Raw genomic sequence first — 17,189 nt, forward strand, 5'->3', positions numbered from 1 at the left:
CTTAAGGACAGAATTCGGGTGTGCACTCCCTTGTCATTCTGGGGGTCGTAATACGCCGTACCCTTTTGTTTGCCGAGCTCCACAAGGTAGAGAATGAAATCTGGTCTATCGATATGAAAGTAGCTGTAATATTTTGACGCGTCATCCATCGGAGTTTCCGCTGGCAATGATGACGTACTATTGGTTACCACTTGCTCGTGCACACCACATTTCGTGCTAGGGACAGGTTTTCGGTTTGTATACATACCCTTGATGAGGATGAGCGACGATCCTTCAAACACAATGGTGATATAGTTCGATTGAATTGCATGTACGACGACTAAATTCACTGAAAACTAGACTTGTTCCAAACAAACTCTAGGCTTCGAGTTTGAAGACTGAAATACTAAATAAAGCACAGCTGTGATTTCACTCGCCAATAAGTGTTACAACTCCTTTACAACTCTCTCCAGGAGCCATTCCTTGGTTGCTGGGTCGAATACGACGACAGGAACCTTCACCTGACCCACCGTGACGTTCATCCGCTCGCATTTCTGCTTGTGATATTCTGCGAAGGTACCTTTATCCACGATACGGATGGTAGGCCTTCTTGACTTGCCTTGCCAAACAACGAGGCGATAATCATCACTTGCTGTGATGAGGTGTTCAAAAGTTTGCTTTGTCGCCATTCTCGCGTCCTCTCCTGTGAATATCAATTAGTATAGTGGCGTGAAAGAGCTTTGAAGCAAGCGCTAACTTAGATCCCCTGCAAGCTCTACCAGATACCCATAAGTAATAGGTGTGTCTCGATCATCTAGCACAATAGTGAAAGCCACGATCTGGCCGATCGATCGTTGAGCGGCAGAGATGATCGCGTCCGTCAACTGCGACTCTGTACACGATACTCCAAACGCCACTCCAAGCGAGTCACTTCCTCGGCAGGCATTTCAGCTGCTAAGCCTAGAATTGATTACATCGCAACTCACTCTCGCCTGTGAAGATAATTGATAACAGGCAGGCCGTCATCTGGAGCGAAGCCTTTAACGGTGATAACATCAGCAAGGCGGTATCTCCACAAGCCATTGCGGGTCGTTACGACAGGCTCGTAATGCCCACCAATTGCGAGTTCCCACTAAGGCGGGGATGAGCAGACAAAGGTGAGATGCAGTGAAATGGTTCATACAACGGACAATACACGTTCCGAAGGCTCATCGGAGCGCACGTCCAGAAACTCGATGACCCCATCTCTAAACCCTACCTTGAAGTCAGTATTAGGGTTGCCTTCATGGTATGGCTTGGCGACACCGCATTCTGCACTGCCATACCCATGAGACTGGATGGGGACAGAAGGTCCGAGGAGGTGAGTAACCTTGTGTCGCTAACTATCAGTTGAGTAGTAAACCTTCCACACTTGACGTGCCTTTGGAACAGAAATAGCAGCCTGACCTCCAGTGATCCCAATGAACTGTTTCAAGTCAGGCCACACGCGGATTGCCCAGCCCTCAATGCGGGGAGGCCCGATTTCGCGAAGTTCGGCAGCGCGAAAAGGGTTGGGAGTAAAATGTTCCTGAGAGAACTTGTGAGTTAATGTAATGTAATAATCAACAAAACTATGACCTCTAAAGGTGCTCGCAGATCACCTAGGTCTTCGACGTCTGGGATGACACCTTTCTCGATGCACTCGACAAGTAAAGGCCATTCATCCTCCACGTACTGCATAAAAATGCACGAATACATTGGCAAATAAGAAGCGGATGGTTGTCACTCGACGGTCCAGCCAATGCAAATAGCGCATTCAGAATAAAGAAAGTGCGATAGCTTTTAACCAAAGACATCGCATATGGATCCGTTTTTCCCGGAACTGAAAGTTGCCTAGAGATCAGCATGCACAAGGAAATCGGCGCCACGGGCTTACCCCACAGATCCGAGTCTATCCTTGTCATGCTTGACGTCCCAGTTCATTCCCATTCGCAAAATACCGATGCTCATCGAGCAGACAGCCACCTCCTTGGAGCTCTGACCGTCCTCACAATCTATCTTTAGGACTTGCCAATGCCTCAAAGAGGATGGTGATAAGGTGGTACCCTCTGACGGGGGAGGCGCCGCATATGAGAGTTGTTGCAAAAGGTGCGGGGGAGGCCGATACTTTGGGAACATCTTTGGTACTTTCCTAGATGTCATGCTGGTCATGGCTAGGAAGTAGGGCAGTCCTGGAGCGAACATATCCCTCACGTCAGCCTCCATGCAAGGGATCGCAAAAAACTTTGCTATAAATGGCCTGTAAGGTTCGTAGTTTGTGATGGGAATGAATTCTCGAAAGCTGCGTAGGAAGTCAACTATCTTCTTTCGAGTCGCTCTGCGCGATGGCCTCTCGGAATTTTGCCAATTCAGGAGCATCCTGTGCAAATTGAGATGCAAAGTTCGGCCGTATAATCTCCAGCAGGACTTGATCTACGTGATCCTTGAGCTGCTGAGAGAGTTCAGCAGACACCGAGTCCAGGAGATCTGTTTCACGACGAGACATTGTTGTAGTTACCTTGTGATCTTGTTCAACAAAGTCCCTGGTGGTGTTGCGGGCAAAACTGTTTGGACGCAACTCTGTCAGGTTCTGCCAGCTGGCAGATCCATGTCCTGCCAGCGTGGCGTTGACATGGCAGAATCGATGAAAGATATTTCGAAGGTACTAGAAGTAGTGTTGTTGACAATACTGCGCCATTTTGCCGGCGCGCCAGTACTTGTTGCCACTCTGGCAATTGCTGGCAAACCGGGAGAGGTCTGTGGCGAAACATGGTGCATCAGACAGTAGTACTCAGTAGTAGCCAAGTGGCTAGTTGCTAGGAGTTGTCAACTTGGCACGACGGTCCACGCCAACTCGGACACTGTGACCGATGCCCTGCCAGTGCACCTGACTGGATTACTGGTTGACTGCACATCTACTTACAGTACCATGGACAGTGATTTCAATATGGGCAATGCATAAACTCTCACATGTGCTGTTGCTGAACTTTATAACCTTCCAGTATGCTCTATCTGTCGTCTCTCGTGACGGAATCAGGGTGCCACCTCACACTGTAGATCCATAGAATCTGATTATCACTACGAGGCTCCAGTTCTATATACGTAGTCATTTATTGTTCGAGGAATGAATGAATTCGTACCAGACTCTTTTCCAGCTTTGTTATAACTCTCTCCAGGAGCCATTCCTTAATTGTTGGGTCGAATATGACGACGTGAACCTTCACATGACCCTTCGAGATGTGCATCTGCTCAAATTTCTGCCTGTGATATTGTGCAAAGGTGAATTTATCCACGATACGGATGCTTGGCTTTCTTGACTTCCAAACAACGAGGCGGTAATCGTCGTTTGTGTATCCCCCGCAGATGAAGTGGTGAAAGATACTAGCCTATGAAGGATCAGTTGGAGACGTCGGTGTCGACTTCGCCATCGATCAGGCGGAAAGGATGAGAGGTCTGAAAATGGCAGAGGAGATGAAAGCAGAAAAGCAGCTCGCGAGAACATTACTATTTTTCTCGCGCAAGCACACAAAACGCCGTACGACTTGCTATTTATTTGTGACGCATGCCTATCAGGTGGCTAGCAACTTTTCCGTCATCAGGAAGGACGTGAACAGAGCTTTGGTGAACAATCCTGCCCTTCTAGACCCCGACAAGTCTCTTCGTGACCAGATGGAGGCGTTTCTTCTCCAACTTCTGCGGAAGCTTCAATCCAAATTGCGTGAGTGTCCGCCTTTGGCATTCGTTATCGACGCCCTTGATGAATACACACTTAAATCACTCGAATCTCAATCCCTCGATGAATTCACCTCCGAAGGCGAGCTCGCTGACCTCATCTCTGCTTGGCCCTTCGTGAACCTGATCTTCCCGTCACCCATATTCTGCTCACGAGTCGCTCAGAAGAGCGTATCTGTAAAGCCATACAGACAGAAGATATGCGCCCGCTCGTGTGCGAGATTCTAGTGAAGATTTATGGCGAGGGCGTTACTGCCACCCTCTCGTTAGACGGCGCAGATGTCGACCATGACATCTATATCTTCTTGCAACATTCCTTCAGAGACCTGCAAACTCGTCATGCTGAATTTCCATAGCCGTCGATGGATCAACTTGCACGGCTGGCAAGCCGAGCGGGCAGGCGTTTCACCATTGCATCTACGATGATGAAGTTCATCGATGACCGAAACCATGATCCCCACGATCGACTCCAGCTCATGCTCGAACTAACGAGCGAACTTCTACCAGGAACGGGGGTATGCAAGCTATACGGCCGTATCCTCTCCACGTGCATCGACCCCACTCTGGCATATCTGCACTTGCAGGCCCTCTGCCGATGTCACAAATATCGAAACGTCTTGGCCCTAGTCAGGGAAGGGATGTCGAGAGAGTGCTGGTGCAGCTGCGATCTTCGATCTTAATGCTGCCAAGTCATGGGGAACGTCCGCCAAGGAGCTGAACCATAACTCTGCATTAGTTGCCTATCAAACTACCTTGAGATTTCTGGATCAGCATGTTACTCTTTTGTCGTCATCATTACGCCACTTCGATGTTGTCAGGGAGGCCACTTCTCCCGTTGCCACGGATGCTTTCTCGTGCAGTGTTCGTTGTGGTGCGTTGATGACTGCTGTATAACCAGTGGAGCAAGGTCGTGCAGTATTCTGGACCCAGTTGGCGCGCTTTCGCACACCGCTCGATGAACTTTCTGTGTCCGGTGACACCGGCACAACCTCGGAGGAAGAGTTCAAGCGGCTGAGCTTCTGCATTTTTAACGCATTCGATCAGTCTACTAAAGACCAGCCCCTGGAAATCCAGTAACTGAGCATGCAATGGGATGAAATTGTCGCACACAAGACTCCTTTTTAACGCAAACGCCACTCATGTCACGTCAAAACTCGCAGCAGAGCTTACTGCAGGGGCTTGCTGGAAAATTAAAGGTACCGTCGTTACTCCAAGTCAAATCTCCAGGTTGACTTTCAAAATCGCTAAACATCACTTACGCCGCCGCGTTTGCATATTTGAAATCGCAGCAGATTTTGCCGCAGACCCATGCGCTTTGGAATGTTCGGAATCACGTACCGTTTCCTATCATCCCAAGCCCATCTTCGCGTCATAACCCCAACCTACGAATCGTGGTCAAAGGACGACCTCATCGCGCTTTCCAAACAGCTAGAAACAACTACAATGGACGTGACTAAGTTGATTCTATCCCGACCTCAAAACCAATTCATCTCTCATCCCACCCAAAACACCGCAAGATCACGATCAAGTTCTGTTACTCAGGTTATTATTCAAGAGTCTGGGCGAGGCAGCTGGGAAATTTGCACAAAAGTAAGCATATTGATCAAATCCGCGACGAACTGCATACCGTGTGATCAACCACTGTGCCAACGCGACTCACTGTCGCGATATCCTCAGTCTCATGTCGGGCGGCACCACCTATCGTCTGCGGGACCTCCATCAGAAGGCTGTTGGTACAAGGTGGTCATGAGGTTGAATTCCGGAAGCAAAGCGAACGGGTCATACTCACCAACCGTATACATTTGAAACCTGCACAGCATTTATTTAAATGCCCATGGTTGAAGTGACAAAGGTCGCCTGAATTTAGGCATTGTGCACCAACAGACATAGATGTTGTCAAAGCAGCGACAACAACGAGGAGGAATGAGAAATGCATGGCTTGTGCTAGGTAATATGAGATGCGTCAAAGGGGATCTCGAATGATAGCTCTGATACTGCCAGTAGGAAGACGGCTTGCTTTTAAGTCCTAGAAATTGTTTTTTTTTTGCGAACTACTCGGCAGTTCTATCAGAATCGGTGCGCCTGGCAGACTTCAGGCAGAGAGTATAGGCAGAACCACTGTCAGTCTGTAGAGTCAGCGGATAAACAAGCCGGAACATCTGAACTGCTGATTATTTGTAGCCTTGTTAATAACAATAACAATCTGTTAATTCGATCCGCCTCTTAGTTCACACTAAGCGGCACCCCGAACCAGGACCGCGGACACCATACCAGGTCATCGCGTTCAACAGCATCGACGCCGCCCAACGGCGTCACCCAAGGACTCAACTTCAAATCAAAAACCCTTAAAAAACCTCAAACATATACAAGACACTAAATTTCATAGAATATGGCGCCAGGAAAAGCACCTGACAAAAAGAGCCCAAAAGGCCAAAAAGGCGATTCAGGCCCACCAGCCACCCGCAGCTCCAACGCTGCAAGAAGCCCCCTGTCTCAAGAAGATATCGAAGTCTTTCCAGGTGCCGTGAAGGATACTGATTCAGCCGAGAAGTGTTTAGCCGGTGCATGATTGCATTAAGCTGATGAACCACAGCACTTACCCTGCCTCATCAGCTGTCCCAGCACAGGTTGCTGTCATATTTATGTTGGACTCCGAACGATCCGAATGATAAGTTGCGCTGTCCGAAGGATCCGAGATGTCAGTGCGAGCGCAATAAAAGGAGTGATGGACGAACGACGCTTTGACGTCGGTTCGTACCAGTTAAATATTCCGTCTCTCGATCGTTTTATTTTCGTTTCCATCCTACGTACTATAAAGTTACGAGCTGGTCCATACGAGCATCTCAGTTCTGACTACAGACTGAGATGTGAGTACCCGTTATTTTACAGACGCGATACAATGAGTTAATGAGTCACTAGTATTGTTTTAACTAGGTACATGACTTGTAATAAAGGAGTTCTGACTACAGACTCGTAACGTTTCACCATTTCACCATCACTTCCCTTATTGCACACCGTGTGTAAGCACGCTGGCTTACCTGAGTTCCCATACTCAGTATATATACTGTCGCTGATACTGAAAAAGCTAAGCTTTCAGTATCCTACCGTTATGCGCGTGCGGCAGTCCGACCTACTTACACCGTGCTATGACATCGCGATTGACTTTGAGCTCTTTTCTTTCATCGTCTCGCTACGACACTTGAGCCACTCAAATCAGTACTTAGATGCTCATGTAACCTCATATTTTGACTATCGAATTGACTGACGCATATTCAGCAATATCGCTTTTGACTCTGTTTTCCATTCTACTCGAATGTACTAGTACTACCCCCGGGTCAGGGTCGGCTAAATTGATGTACAGTCAGCCAGGCCGTATCTGCAATTAATGAACGTTTGAACGACGCAACATGTGTGCCAAAGGCTAGCTATAATTTGTCTTCCCTGTAGCATTTCTGTCGCGGAGCTTTTTACAGCTGTGTTGTTCCGCGACGCAGAAACGTGGCATTGTTTAAATCTGTCTCGAAGGCCTCGAAGGCGTCACCAGATAGTATTGGCGAGGCAGACATTGAAGGATGGGCCGTAAAAGAGACACTACTGGTTTCGAAGAGTGCGAAAAGTAGCGCCTCGTCTAAATGGTAATTCATTGATTCGTCTGTGCTCGAATTTTGAAACCAGACGTTGTAGGAAGCGGAAAACTCCGCCGTTCCACGACACAGACCCTTATTGAAGTTATTCAAATCACGTCCGCCTATAGCACTAGCCTATGACTTTGCACGACGGAAATGATTCTGACGGCGACATTTCTCACATTCCAGCTCCTCTCACACAAATCCAGCACACATGAGGCTTGGCTTGCTACCCGCGGTCGTGCAGTTCTCTTGTATTCGAACCAGTTGCATCTAAATCTACCCATGTTCCTCAGTCTGGTAAGCGGGCAGCCTGGGGCAAGTACCCCTGGTCACGGACCCCAAAATTCGCTGTGAAAGGACTGCCCTCATGGTCTCGGATGAACTAGAGTGCTCGTCCGGATTCAAATATTCATCTGGGGTTCCCAGAACGTCTGGTATCGAGACTACGTGGCCAGAGGATCTCCATGAGACCATCATGAGATTGCATGGGAATAGGGCCATTCCTGCCTCATCCTGCAGCCATGACAATTTGTAGCTTCATGCGGTGCCGGTGACGCGCACGCGTGCCTACGTTATGATGAGGTACATAACATCCCTGATTCCCTCTGATTCCCCAGTGACCAGCGTCGGTCATCTCGTTTATGCGCATTACAATGGTGCCTCCTGCACAAGTCAAGTTCCAAGATGCCGAGCTCGACACCACTGAGAAGGTTCAGGTGTTGGAGACCATGTCAACTCGAACCACGCCGTCATTGTTTGAAGATGCCGAGGTCGACACCGCTGAGCAGGTTCAGGTGTCGAAGACCACTGCCACTGGTCGAACGATGCAGTCGTCCATATCTTGGTGAGTACTAGACCTATTCTGTGACTGCTGTTGTAGGCTACTACCAGTAGTATACGACTTCAGCCAGATCGTGCGCTCCATATTCCTCTACGTGTGTAGAGTCTTATTTACAGTGGCTATACGGCTACATCATTAACGTTCTGCTCTTTGTTCTCTCTAGGCTCTTCCCGTTCGGGAAGAATGATAGTCTTCCTCCCCCAAAGAAATACATCCACGACGCGGATCTAACTCCTGAAGCCACAGCAGGCTTCGTCAGTCTTCTATGGTTCGGCTGGATGACGCCTCTGCTTTCCCTTGGCTATGCTCGTCCACTTGAGTCGTCAGATCTTTACAAGCTCCAGGAAGAACGAGGTGCTTCGCAGATTGCCAATGCAATTTTAAAATCGTACGAGACTCGGCGGGAGAAGGCTGCCGAATACAACGAGCGCTTGACTAAGGGTGAAATCAGCCCGGGGTTGAGGGGTTTGTGGTGGTCCGTACGGGGTGTTCGCGCAGAACGCGAGAAGCAATGGAGGGAAAAGGATGGAAGGCGCAAAGCAAGTCTCATCTTGGCGATGAATGACAGTGTCTGTTGGTGGTTTTGGTCTGCTGGTATTTTGAAGATTATCGGCGACACAGCACAAGTCACTAGTCCCCTTCTGGTCAAGGTTAGAATTCTTCTACGAAATGACTTCCCAAAGCACTCAACCGTTGCCTAGGCCATTATCACTTTTGCCACAGAATCATACACAAATCATCAAACTGGTCAACCGACACCTCCAATTGGCCAGGGAATTGGGCTTGCATTTGGCTTACTAACTTTGCAACTCATCGCGTCATGGTCCAACAATCATTTCTCCTACCGTAGCATGGGCACTGGTGTCCTTCTTCGTGGAGGTCTTATCACGGCAATATACTCGAAATCACTTCGTCTAACCGCACGAGCTCGCGTCACTTTAAGCAATGGCGAATTGGTCAACCACATATCCACTGATGTCTCGCGGATAGATTTTTGTATGGGATACTTCCATATGTCATGGGCCGCTCCGATTCAACTCACTGTTTGCCTGATCTTGCTTTTGATCAATCTCGGCCCGAGTGCACTCGCTGGTTTTGCGCTTTTCGTCGTGGCGACGCCCATACAGATCTATGGGATAGGTCGTCTATTCTCCCTCCGAATGAAAAGCATGGTTTGGACAGACAAGCGTTCCAAGATCTTGCAAGAGGTCCTCAGTGGCATGCGTGTCATCAAGTTCTTCTCCTGGGAAGTTCCATTCTTGAAGCGCATTTCTGAATATCGACAGAATGAAATGGCGTACGCAAACATTTCTTATCGCACTAGTCGGGTTTGACAATTGTTTCTCATTTCAGATATATCCGCACCCTGCTGATCTTGAGAGCTGCGATGAACGCTTTGTTTTTTTCTCTCCCAGCTCTCGCTTCTGTCCTTGCCTTCATCACATATGCGTTGGCTGGTTACAATCTTACAGCGGCGAATATATTCACGTCGCTGACTCTGTTCCAGTTGGTCCGCTTGCCCTTGATATTCTTACGTGTGTTGTTTATTGCCATTTGCGTCTGTAATCTCACGGATTTTCCAGCCATGTCCCTGAGCAGCATTGCTGATGCGGCCACAGCATGTGACAGACTGGTGAATGTTTTCGACGCAGAAACGCTTGACGAAGCATTCGTCACACATAACGATATGAATGCCGCCGTCAAAGTTGAAGATGCCAGCTTCACCTGGGATAGTCCCCCCCCTCCACCTGAGGATCCCAAGAAGAAGGGGAAAGGCGGCAACATACGCAAGGGCCCTCCAACGCCTCTACCAGCTCCTGGAGATGATGCAAATATTTTCAAAGTTACGGACATTGACTTGGAAATACCTCGGGGCCAACTCGTTGCCATCGTGGGAGCCATCGGGATGGGGAAAACCTCCCTACTTCAGGGGCTTATTGGCGAAATGCGGCGGTCTTCTGGTAAGGTTAAATTTGGTGGCTCCGTGGGCTATTGCGCCCAAGTTGCTTGGATCCAGGTAGGCTCCTTGATTAGCCCACCGGCATCGGTGACTAAGGGAGAAATAGAACACAACCATTCGTGACAACATCTGTTTCGGGCGTCCATTTGACGAGCAGCGATACTGGAAGGCTGTCCGAGACGCGTGTCTAGAAACTGACTTGGAGATGTTACCCAATCACGACCTTACAGAAGTTGGCGAGAAGGTAATGTTAGCTTCTCGTCCTGCAGAATTATCAACCGATGCTTTTGCACAGGGCATCTCACTCTCTGGCGGCCAAAAGCAGCGTATCAACATATGCCGCGCGATCTACTGCAATACTGACATTCAAATATTTGATGACCCACTATCTGCTCTAGATGCACACGTCGGGAAGGCAGTATTCGAGAATGTGTTGAAGAGAAGCACAGGAAAAACTCGCATTCTTGTTACCCATGCCCTCCATTTTCTTCCCGAGGTCGACTATATATATACCCTTGTGGATGGGCGCATTGCCGAACGCGGCACACATGCCGAACTCATGGCTAACGATGGCGCATTCTCCCATTTCGTCGCGGAATTCGGGTCAAGGGAGGATGCTACGAAGAAAGAAGACAAGCCAGTTGATGGTGCAGGCATTGATGAGAAGAAAAACGAGATAGGGATGACTGGGAAAGCGATGATGCAGGAGGAAGAGCGCAACACTGGTGTCATAAAGTGGCGAGTATATCGAGAGTATCTCACAGCAGCTCACGGCACTGTTATGGTACCTCTGCTACTGCTCTCTTTGGTCCTCATGGAAGTCTCCAATGTCATGTCTTCGTATTGGTGTGTGATTTTTATATGTCCTGGTCATTTCGCTGACGTGGTTTGTTAGGCTGGTTTACTGGCAAGAGTAGTATGTGCATGCTGCATTCCCTATATATATATGTGCTCAGCACTTTTATAGCAAATGGCACCAATCGTCAGGATTTTACGTGAGTTCTTATGTTGCACATGACTGAAGCACACTGATAGTCGTACAACGCAGACTGGCATCTATGCTACTCTCGGTGTCTCCCAAGCGTTGACCATGTTCATAATGGGAGCTATATTCGCACTACTCACTTACTATGCCTCTCAACAGTTGCATAGGGTACGTGCATCATTGTGTATCAGTGGCTGCTGACCCTAATACCATTCGGTAGATATCACTGCGGCGAGTTCTGTATGCTCCAATGAGCTTCTTCGAGACTACGCCTTTAGGTCGCATTATGAATCGCTTTGCCAAAGGTAAGTTTGAAACTTATAGGTTTTGATCGTCCGGATTTTCTGCTTTCTGACACAGACCGGTAGATATCGACACCGTCGATAATCTTTTTGGCGGTGAGCATCGAAGTCCTTTTGTGAATCGCTTCTGACCAGGGTAAATCTTGTGTTTGCAGATTCTCTCAGGATGCTAATATCAACGGCATCACAAATCATCGGCGCAATCATTCTCATATCCATAATCATACCATATTTCCTCATCGCAGCCTTCTTTATCTTGATCTGCTATTGCTATGCTACAATGTTCTACCGTGCGAGTGCACGTGAGCTGAAGGTCGGTGGTTTCGATCAAGTTCGTCGAATCACTACCGACGCACAATTTTACAGCGGTTGGATGCACTCCTGCGATCCTCGCTTTATTCTCACTTTTCCGAGTCATTATCGGGTTTGACTACCATTCGCGCTTACGGCGAACTCGACCGATTCCGCGCAGAAAATATCGAGCTCGTTGATGTCGAGAATCGGTAATATTAGCTGTAATTCCATGTGACTTAATCATCACTGATGTCTCGACTCTTTCAGTGCTTACTGGTTGACGGTTGTGAATCAGCGATGGCTCTGCATGCGTCTTGAATTCTTAGGCGCGTTGCTGACTCTCACCGTCGCGCTTTTGACTGTTGGAACACGATTCAGCATCTCTCCGGGACAAACTGGCGTCGCGCTCTCGTATATCGTCATGGTGCAACAGGTAGTGCTTTGTTATTCCTTGTTGTTCGAGTTGTAGTTGATGCCCTGTCGATTCAGTCTTTCACATATATGGTCCGCCAACTTTCTGAAGTCGAAAACTGCATGAACTCCGTGGAGCGTGTCATGCACTATGCGAAAGAGGTCGAACAGGAGGCCGCGCATGTGGTCGAAAACAGTCCTGCACCGGCTGACTGGCCTTCGCAGGGCGAGATCGTCATGAAGGATGTGGTCTTGAGATATCGCCCAGAGTTACCGCCTGTCCTGAAGGGACTGAGTATGTCTCTCTCCCCTGGAGAGAAGATTGGTGTCGTTGGGCGGCAAGTATACTCTTTTGTTCTTAGTTCCTGTTGCTGATGGGATGCAGGACTGGTGCCGGGAAATCGTCCATCATGACTGCTATCTATCGTATGGTGGAACTGGCATCCGGGTCGATATCCATCGATGGCGTGAACATTTCGACCGTGGGTTTAGCGCAGCTCAGAAAAGGGCTGTCAATTATTCCTCAAGATGCTGTAAGTCGCATGTGTTTGTTTGAACATCAACTGATTGTGTGACATATCCGCAGTTCCTTTGTGCGTGATGACGCGCTAGATCTTAACATAGGTCAACTGACCTTTTCACTCTAGTCTCCGGTACTCTTCGGACTAACCTCGATCCTTTTGAGCTACACGATGATGCCAAGCTTTGTGATGCAATGAAGCGGGCGCATCTTGTGGAGTCAAACAGGGATCTCCCCTTCACCTCTGCATTACCTCCTAATGAAGGACAGCCGGGACCTCGATTTACTCTTGAAAGTCCTATCGACGACGAAGGCAGCAATTTGTCGATCGGGCAACGTTCTCTTGTCTCTCTCGCCAGAGCTCTCGTGAATGACACCAAGATCTTAATTCTTGACGAGGCTACGGGTAATTACGATGTTTATTCTAGTGCATGCATTTTAATGACTTTCTATGCAGCTTCCGTCGACTATGAGACCGACCGCAAGATCCAGGATACGATCGCCTATGAATTTAAAGAGCGCACGATCCTGTGCATTGCACGTAAGTTGGAGAAGACCTCTCACTTTACATTGATATACACCACATATGCAGATCGTCTCCAGACCATCATCGGATATGACAGGATATGCGTAATGGATGCTGGTACGATTGCTGTGCGTCTACATGACTCGAAACTGTCCTATTCCGCACTGACCTTTCATTTAGGAATTCGATACCCCTGCTAATCTCTTCGCCATGCCGGATGGTATATTCCGCGGAATGTGCGAACGATCCTCTATTACTCTCGACGATATTATTTCTGCATTTAAACACACGGCGTAATACTTGATACCTATAGATCCTGTACAGACTACATTAGCAGGTTATGATCTTATATGCACTTGCTTTTGCCACAAATTAGATGCATGTGTGTGTATTTGAAACGCAGCAGTTTGAACATCACAGGAAGCTAGTTTATCTGCTATCTTAGAGTCACGCGAATTGGTTCCGCGGGATCAAACGTTTCGTCCTTACATATATTAGACAAGCAATCCACTAGCCTTCGGACCTGCACATAGAATAGACTTGTGGCACTTACTATTCCATCACCAAAACTTCAAAAACCAGGTATTGCCTGATTATGCTGATGCCGACGAATCTTTCGGAGCACATGTTGTTGAGAAGATGATGCCACGTCAAAGAAGCACTCGGTCATAATATTATGTATATGAGCATTTCAACTGTAGTTGTCATTGTTTCTTTACCGTCGGTGGTTGGCACAATACTACCTAAGAAATTTGTAGCTTTGTAGGCAGCCAAATAGAAGGAAGATAAGTCGTTCCTTCTTTATGATTCAAATTCATGTATGTGTTACACCCGCGATACTTCAGGCTGTTGATTTGGTCTGCTGTCTACATAAATTTAAAGGCGGACATCATTAATGTAAATCATTGATTGTGTATAGCGTCGTAGTGAAGCTTAGCTACCACCCTCCAGGGGCATCAGGACTACCCGCTCTCCTGCGAGAAGGGAGCTGTGGGGCCGTAAATGGCCTCGTAGAACTTGCGTCTCCATTACCAGGCTCAAGATTCAGCTCCATGTCCAATTTCCTAGCCATCTCCCTGTCCGTCTCCTCCACCCGCCTCCTGCGCACCTCCACGCGCTTCCGTTCCAACTCTTCCTCATGCGCCTGTTCGCGACGGGCAAGCTCACTGTCTATTTCTTCTTGCCGTCGCCGTTCCTCAGCGGCCCTGTGCTCTCTCTCGTTTTCCTCATGCGCACGTCGCGCAAAAGCGAGATCTGCTTCTTCTTGTCTGCGACGCTCGGTTTCTTCCGCCTCGAATTGAGCACGAGCGAAAGCAGCGTCGGCAGCCTCTTGCTCAGCACGCGCCTTGATGCGAGCAAGCTCGATTTGCCACCTTCGTTCGGCTTCTTCTTCTTCTGCGCGATTCCGACGAGCCTCATCTTCTTCTCTTTTGCGACGCGCTTCCTCCTCGAGCTTTCGATGTAATTCCTCGTCATGCTTCCGACGCTCCTCTTCGAGCCTCCGACGTGCTTCCTCCTCGCGCCTGATCCGCTCCTCTTCTTCTTGTTTACGTCTAGCGTCTTCTGCTTTGCGCCGTTCTTCCTGAACTCTTCTACGCTCCTCCTCGTCTCGTCTCAGTCTTTCTTCCTCGTCTCGTCGCCGTCGCTCTTCATCGTCTCTCTTCCTCTGCTCTGCCTCCCATTTCAATCGCTCCTCCTCACGCCGTTTCTGCTCCTCGAACCTCCCTCCTCTTCAATTCCTCTTCCTCCTGTCGCTTCCTCTCATCGGCAGCTCGGCGCAGCAGCCTCCTCCGCCTCACGCCTCCGCAATTCCGCCTCCTCAGCAGCTTTCCGTTCATCTTCTATCTTCCGTCGTTCTCTCCCTGGTGCGTTCCTCCTCAGCAGCCTTCCGTTCATCTTCTATCCGTCCGTTTCATCCCTGTGCGTTCCTCCTCAGCAGCCTTCCGTTCATCCTCCATCTTCCGTCCGTTCTTCATCCCTGGTGCGTTCCTCCTCAGCTTTGGCACGTTCATCCTCTTCGCGTTTCTTTTCGTCTTCTGGGACCGTAGGTACAGCAGACGAAAAAAGTGGCTGGCCCGGGGAGGTCTGGGAAGGGGACGTTGAAGTAGCTCCCAACCCAAGCGCCGCTGATGCAGTCGGTGCGGCGTTTTTATATCCTTGCACCGGAGACGACTGTTGCTCCACTCGTGGCACTGCAGGCGTTCCCTGCTGGTTTCCAGGGAGTGGCGGTGGTGGCGGAGGCGGTGAAAAGTACGGTGCCCTGGGAGGGGGCTGAGTTGGAGGAGGGACTGGGCTTTGCGGAGGAGGAGGGACTGGGTTTTGTGGAGGGGGAGGATGGAAATAGGATTGTTGTTGGTATGGCTGCTGCTGGGGCGGGGCGGGAACGTATGTCTGAGGTTGCTGTTGGGCTGGATAAGCGTATGCTTGAGACTGAGGCTGAGGCTGAGGGGGATATGGTTGCTGGCTAGGAATTGGGGTGTATGACTGAGGCGCTGGAGGAGGACCTGGGTATGGTTGAGGTGAGAAGCTCTGGGGATGAGGGGATGGTGACGGCTGATATTGTGGTGCCATATGGAGAGTTTGATGAGGAGATGATGACGGCTGATATTGCGGGACGGGAGGCGGAGCCTGCTGAGGCTGATACTGGTGAAGATGCGGGGAAGATGGTGCGTATTGCTGTGGCTGTGGTGAGGACGGCGCATAATTCTGAGGCGTATAAGATTGCTGATATTGTTGAGGGGGCGGAGATAAAGTTTGTTGAGGAACGTATCCTTGCTGCGCGGGATAGTATTGTTGGGGAGTCTGGCCGGATGACACGTAATGGTTAGATTGCCCTTGTCCTTGCTCCTGGTGAAATTGTGGCTCTGGGGTATGGGGTTGCGCAATAGGAAATGAGGGCTGGTAATGCTCATTTAGCAGATCGTTCATTATGACTAAGGGCGTGCGAGCTCCTGTCAGTTCTTCAACAGGGCGCTCTTGGACAGGAGTTTGTAACAATGATATTGGAGTCGGTGGAGTTGTATAGAGCGAGGACGAGTCACTCGTGTTTGCATTATTCCCGGAGGGAGTCCGAAAACGACCTGCACGTCCACCAGGTCCTGGGCGCAGAATGGTTGGCAAATGACCGGGAGGCTTTTTCTGAGGTACCGGAGCCTCCTCGGGAAGAGGGGGGAGTACCTCAGTCTTACTCTTCGCGGATTGTCGGCCCGGGGAAGAAGATGGTGATGGGGTTTGGGGCTGGCCTCTTGTAGGAAGCAAAGATGCAGGCACCGCAGCGGGGGGAAGATAGCCTGAATCACGGAGCTGCACAGGATTAGTGTTCGGGACAGATAGCGATGACGCATTTAAAGAAGCAGATGGCTGTCCGCTCTTGACTGGTACAGGATTATACGACAGCGGCCGTGCAAGACGGTCTGAGGGTCTGAGTTTCGTTGCACGACGATTGAGAGGAGGTGGTGCATTTGCGTAGAATGTCATCTCAAGATATAACTCGCCCCTCGCTCCTCCTGATGTTTCGAGCGGAACCCAGTCTAAGGAGATAAGCATTGATTAAGCTTAAGTCAGTATTAGGAGTGTCTCACCATCAAATTCGCCCGTCTTCAAAGTAGATTCGATATCGACAACGCCTTTGCCCAAGAGCTTATCCTCGCTTCGTACTTCATCCTTCCAGCAAGATACCTCCATCTTTCTGTTCACTTTGTCCTTGCCAGAATCGGCGAGAACCGGAAAACGGAACTCCTCATCCCACACAGGATGCTGTCCGCCCTTGGGATCTGGCTTGGTTTGCTGACTCTGACCAGAAAGGGTCACTTGCGCATATGGGTCCTGCTTGTAGAAAGAAGGTTGGTGCAGATGACGAGCCTTGAGGACGACGACAACTAGCGTCCCAAGTTCCTTTGATTGTGACATGAAGCAAAGAGATTTAATGATCAGCACTGCTTGAGCACTGCGTTACTTGGCCTTTCGATGCACAGCCGTAATACTACAGGAGA

The 17,189-nt window shown here is 49.3% G+C and overlaps 5 protein-coding genes across 5 annotated transcripts; 1 reads left to right on the plus strand and 4 right to left on the minus strand.

Annotated features, from left to right (window-relative positions):
• Positions 1-281: 281 nt before the first annotated feature.
• On the minus strand, positions 282-2,024 carry EDB91DRAFT_70005 (GH3 auxin-responsive promoter). The gene is made up of 8 exons (XM_041328144.1): positions 1,895-2,024; positions 1,597-1,840; positions 1,400-1,546; positions 1,163-1,357; positions 966-1,111; positions 737-909; positions 599-682; positions 282-547 (listed from the first exon to the last, which is right to left on the minus strand). Exons 2-8 carry the CDS (start codon positions 1,714-1,716, stop codon positions 426-428), a joined length of 987 nt encoding a protein of 328 aa, XP_041180125.1. The 5' UTR covers positions 1,717-1,840; positions 1,895-2,024; the 3' UTR covers positions 282-425.
• Positions 1,684-2,829, minus strand: EDB91DRAFT_70071 (uncharacterized protein). Its single transcript, XM_041328145.1, has 3 exons — positions 2,516-2,829; positions 1,895-2,449; positions 1,684-1,840 (listed from the first exon to the last, which is right to left on the minus strand). The coding sequence occupies exons 2-3, from the start codon at positions 2,374-2,376 to the stop codon at positions 1,801-1,803; spliced, it is 522 nt and encodes a 173-aa protein (XP_041180126.1). The 5' UTR covers positions 2,377-2,449; positions 2,516-2,829; the 3' UTR covers positions 1,684-1,800.
• A 5,085-nt stretch (positions 2,830-7,914) lies between these two features.
• On the plus strand, positions 7,915-13,494 carry EDB91DRAFT_1327824 (ABC transporter; the record flags this gene model as incomplete). Its single annotated transcript, XM_041325260.1, has 22 exons — positions 7,915-8,202; positions 8,363-8,849; positions 8,901-9,496; positions 9,553-9,734; positions 9,783-10,216; positions 10,266-10,403; positions 10,455-11,005; positions 11,055-11,075; positions 11,127-11,154; positions 11,208-11,312; positions 11,365-11,449; positions 11,513-11,542; positions 11,602-11,759; positions 11,813-11,949; positions 12,008-12,173; positions 12,230-12,489; positions 12,537-12,684; positions 12,738-12,744; positions 12,799-13,077; positions 13,129-13,212; positions 13,264-13,325; positions 13,378-13,494. The coding sequence occupies exons 1-22, from the start codon at positions 8,000-8,002 to the stop codon at positions 13,492-13,494; spliced, it is 4,278 nt and encodes a 1,425-aa protein (XP_041180127.1). The 5' UTR covers positions 7,915-7,999.
• A 495-nt stretch (positions 13,495-13,989) lies between these two features.
• On the minus strand, positions 13,990-15,035 carry EDB91DRAFT_1264444 (uncharacterized protein; the record flags this gene model as incomplete). The annotated part of the gene is made up of 2 exons (XM_041324479.1): positions 13,990-14,872; positions 14,919-15,035. The coding sequence occupies 2 exons, from the start codon at positions 15,033-15,035 to the stop codon at positions 14,135-14,137; spliced, it is 855 nt and encodes a 284-aa protein (XP_041180128.1). The 3' UTR covers positions 13,990-14,134.
• A 1,558-nt stretch (positions 15,036-16,593) lies between these two features.
• EDB91DRAFT_1048529 (C2 domain-containing protein) lies at positions 16,594-17,106 on the minus strand (the record flags this gene model as incomplete). The annotated part of the gene is made up of 2 exons (XM_041313411.1): positions 16,594-16,727; positions 16,779-17,106. Coding segments are annotated over 2 exons (462 nt in total), but the record flags the coding sequence as incomplete, so codon positions are not given.
• Positions 17,107-17,189: the final 83 nt, after the last annotated feature.

Source organism: Suillus paluster (genome assembly GCF_016628075.1).
Source record: "Suillus paluster strain FC165 chromosome Unknown EDB91scaffold_11, whole genome shotgun sequence".
Classification (NCBI taxonomy): domain Eukaryota; kingdom Fungi; phylum Basidiomycota; class Agaricomycetes; order Boletales; family Suillaceae; genus Suillus; species Suillus paluster.

Coding starts and splice junctions, on each gene's coding strand:
- EDB91DRAFT_70005 (XM_041328144.1), bottom strand. CDS start 1,716: ATGTATTCGTGCATTTTTATGCAGTACGTGGAGGATGAATGGCCTTTA. Junction 910..965: donor AATTATCTTCACAGGCGAGA/GTGAGTTGCGAT, acceptor CTGCCGAGGAAG/TGACTCGCTTGGAGTGGCGT. Junction 548..598: donor TCGCCTCGTTGTTTGGCAAG/GCAAGTCAAGAA, acceptor GTACCTTCGCAG/AATATCACAAGCAGAAATGC.
- EDB91DRAFT_70071 (XM_041328145.1), bottom strand. CDS start 2,376: ATGCTCCTGAATTGGCAAAATTCCGAGAGGCCATCGCGCAGAGCGACT. Junction 1,841..1,894: donor GATAGACTCGGATCTGTGGG/GTAAGCCCGTGG, acceptor GGCAACTTTCAG/TTCCGGGAAAAACGGATCCA.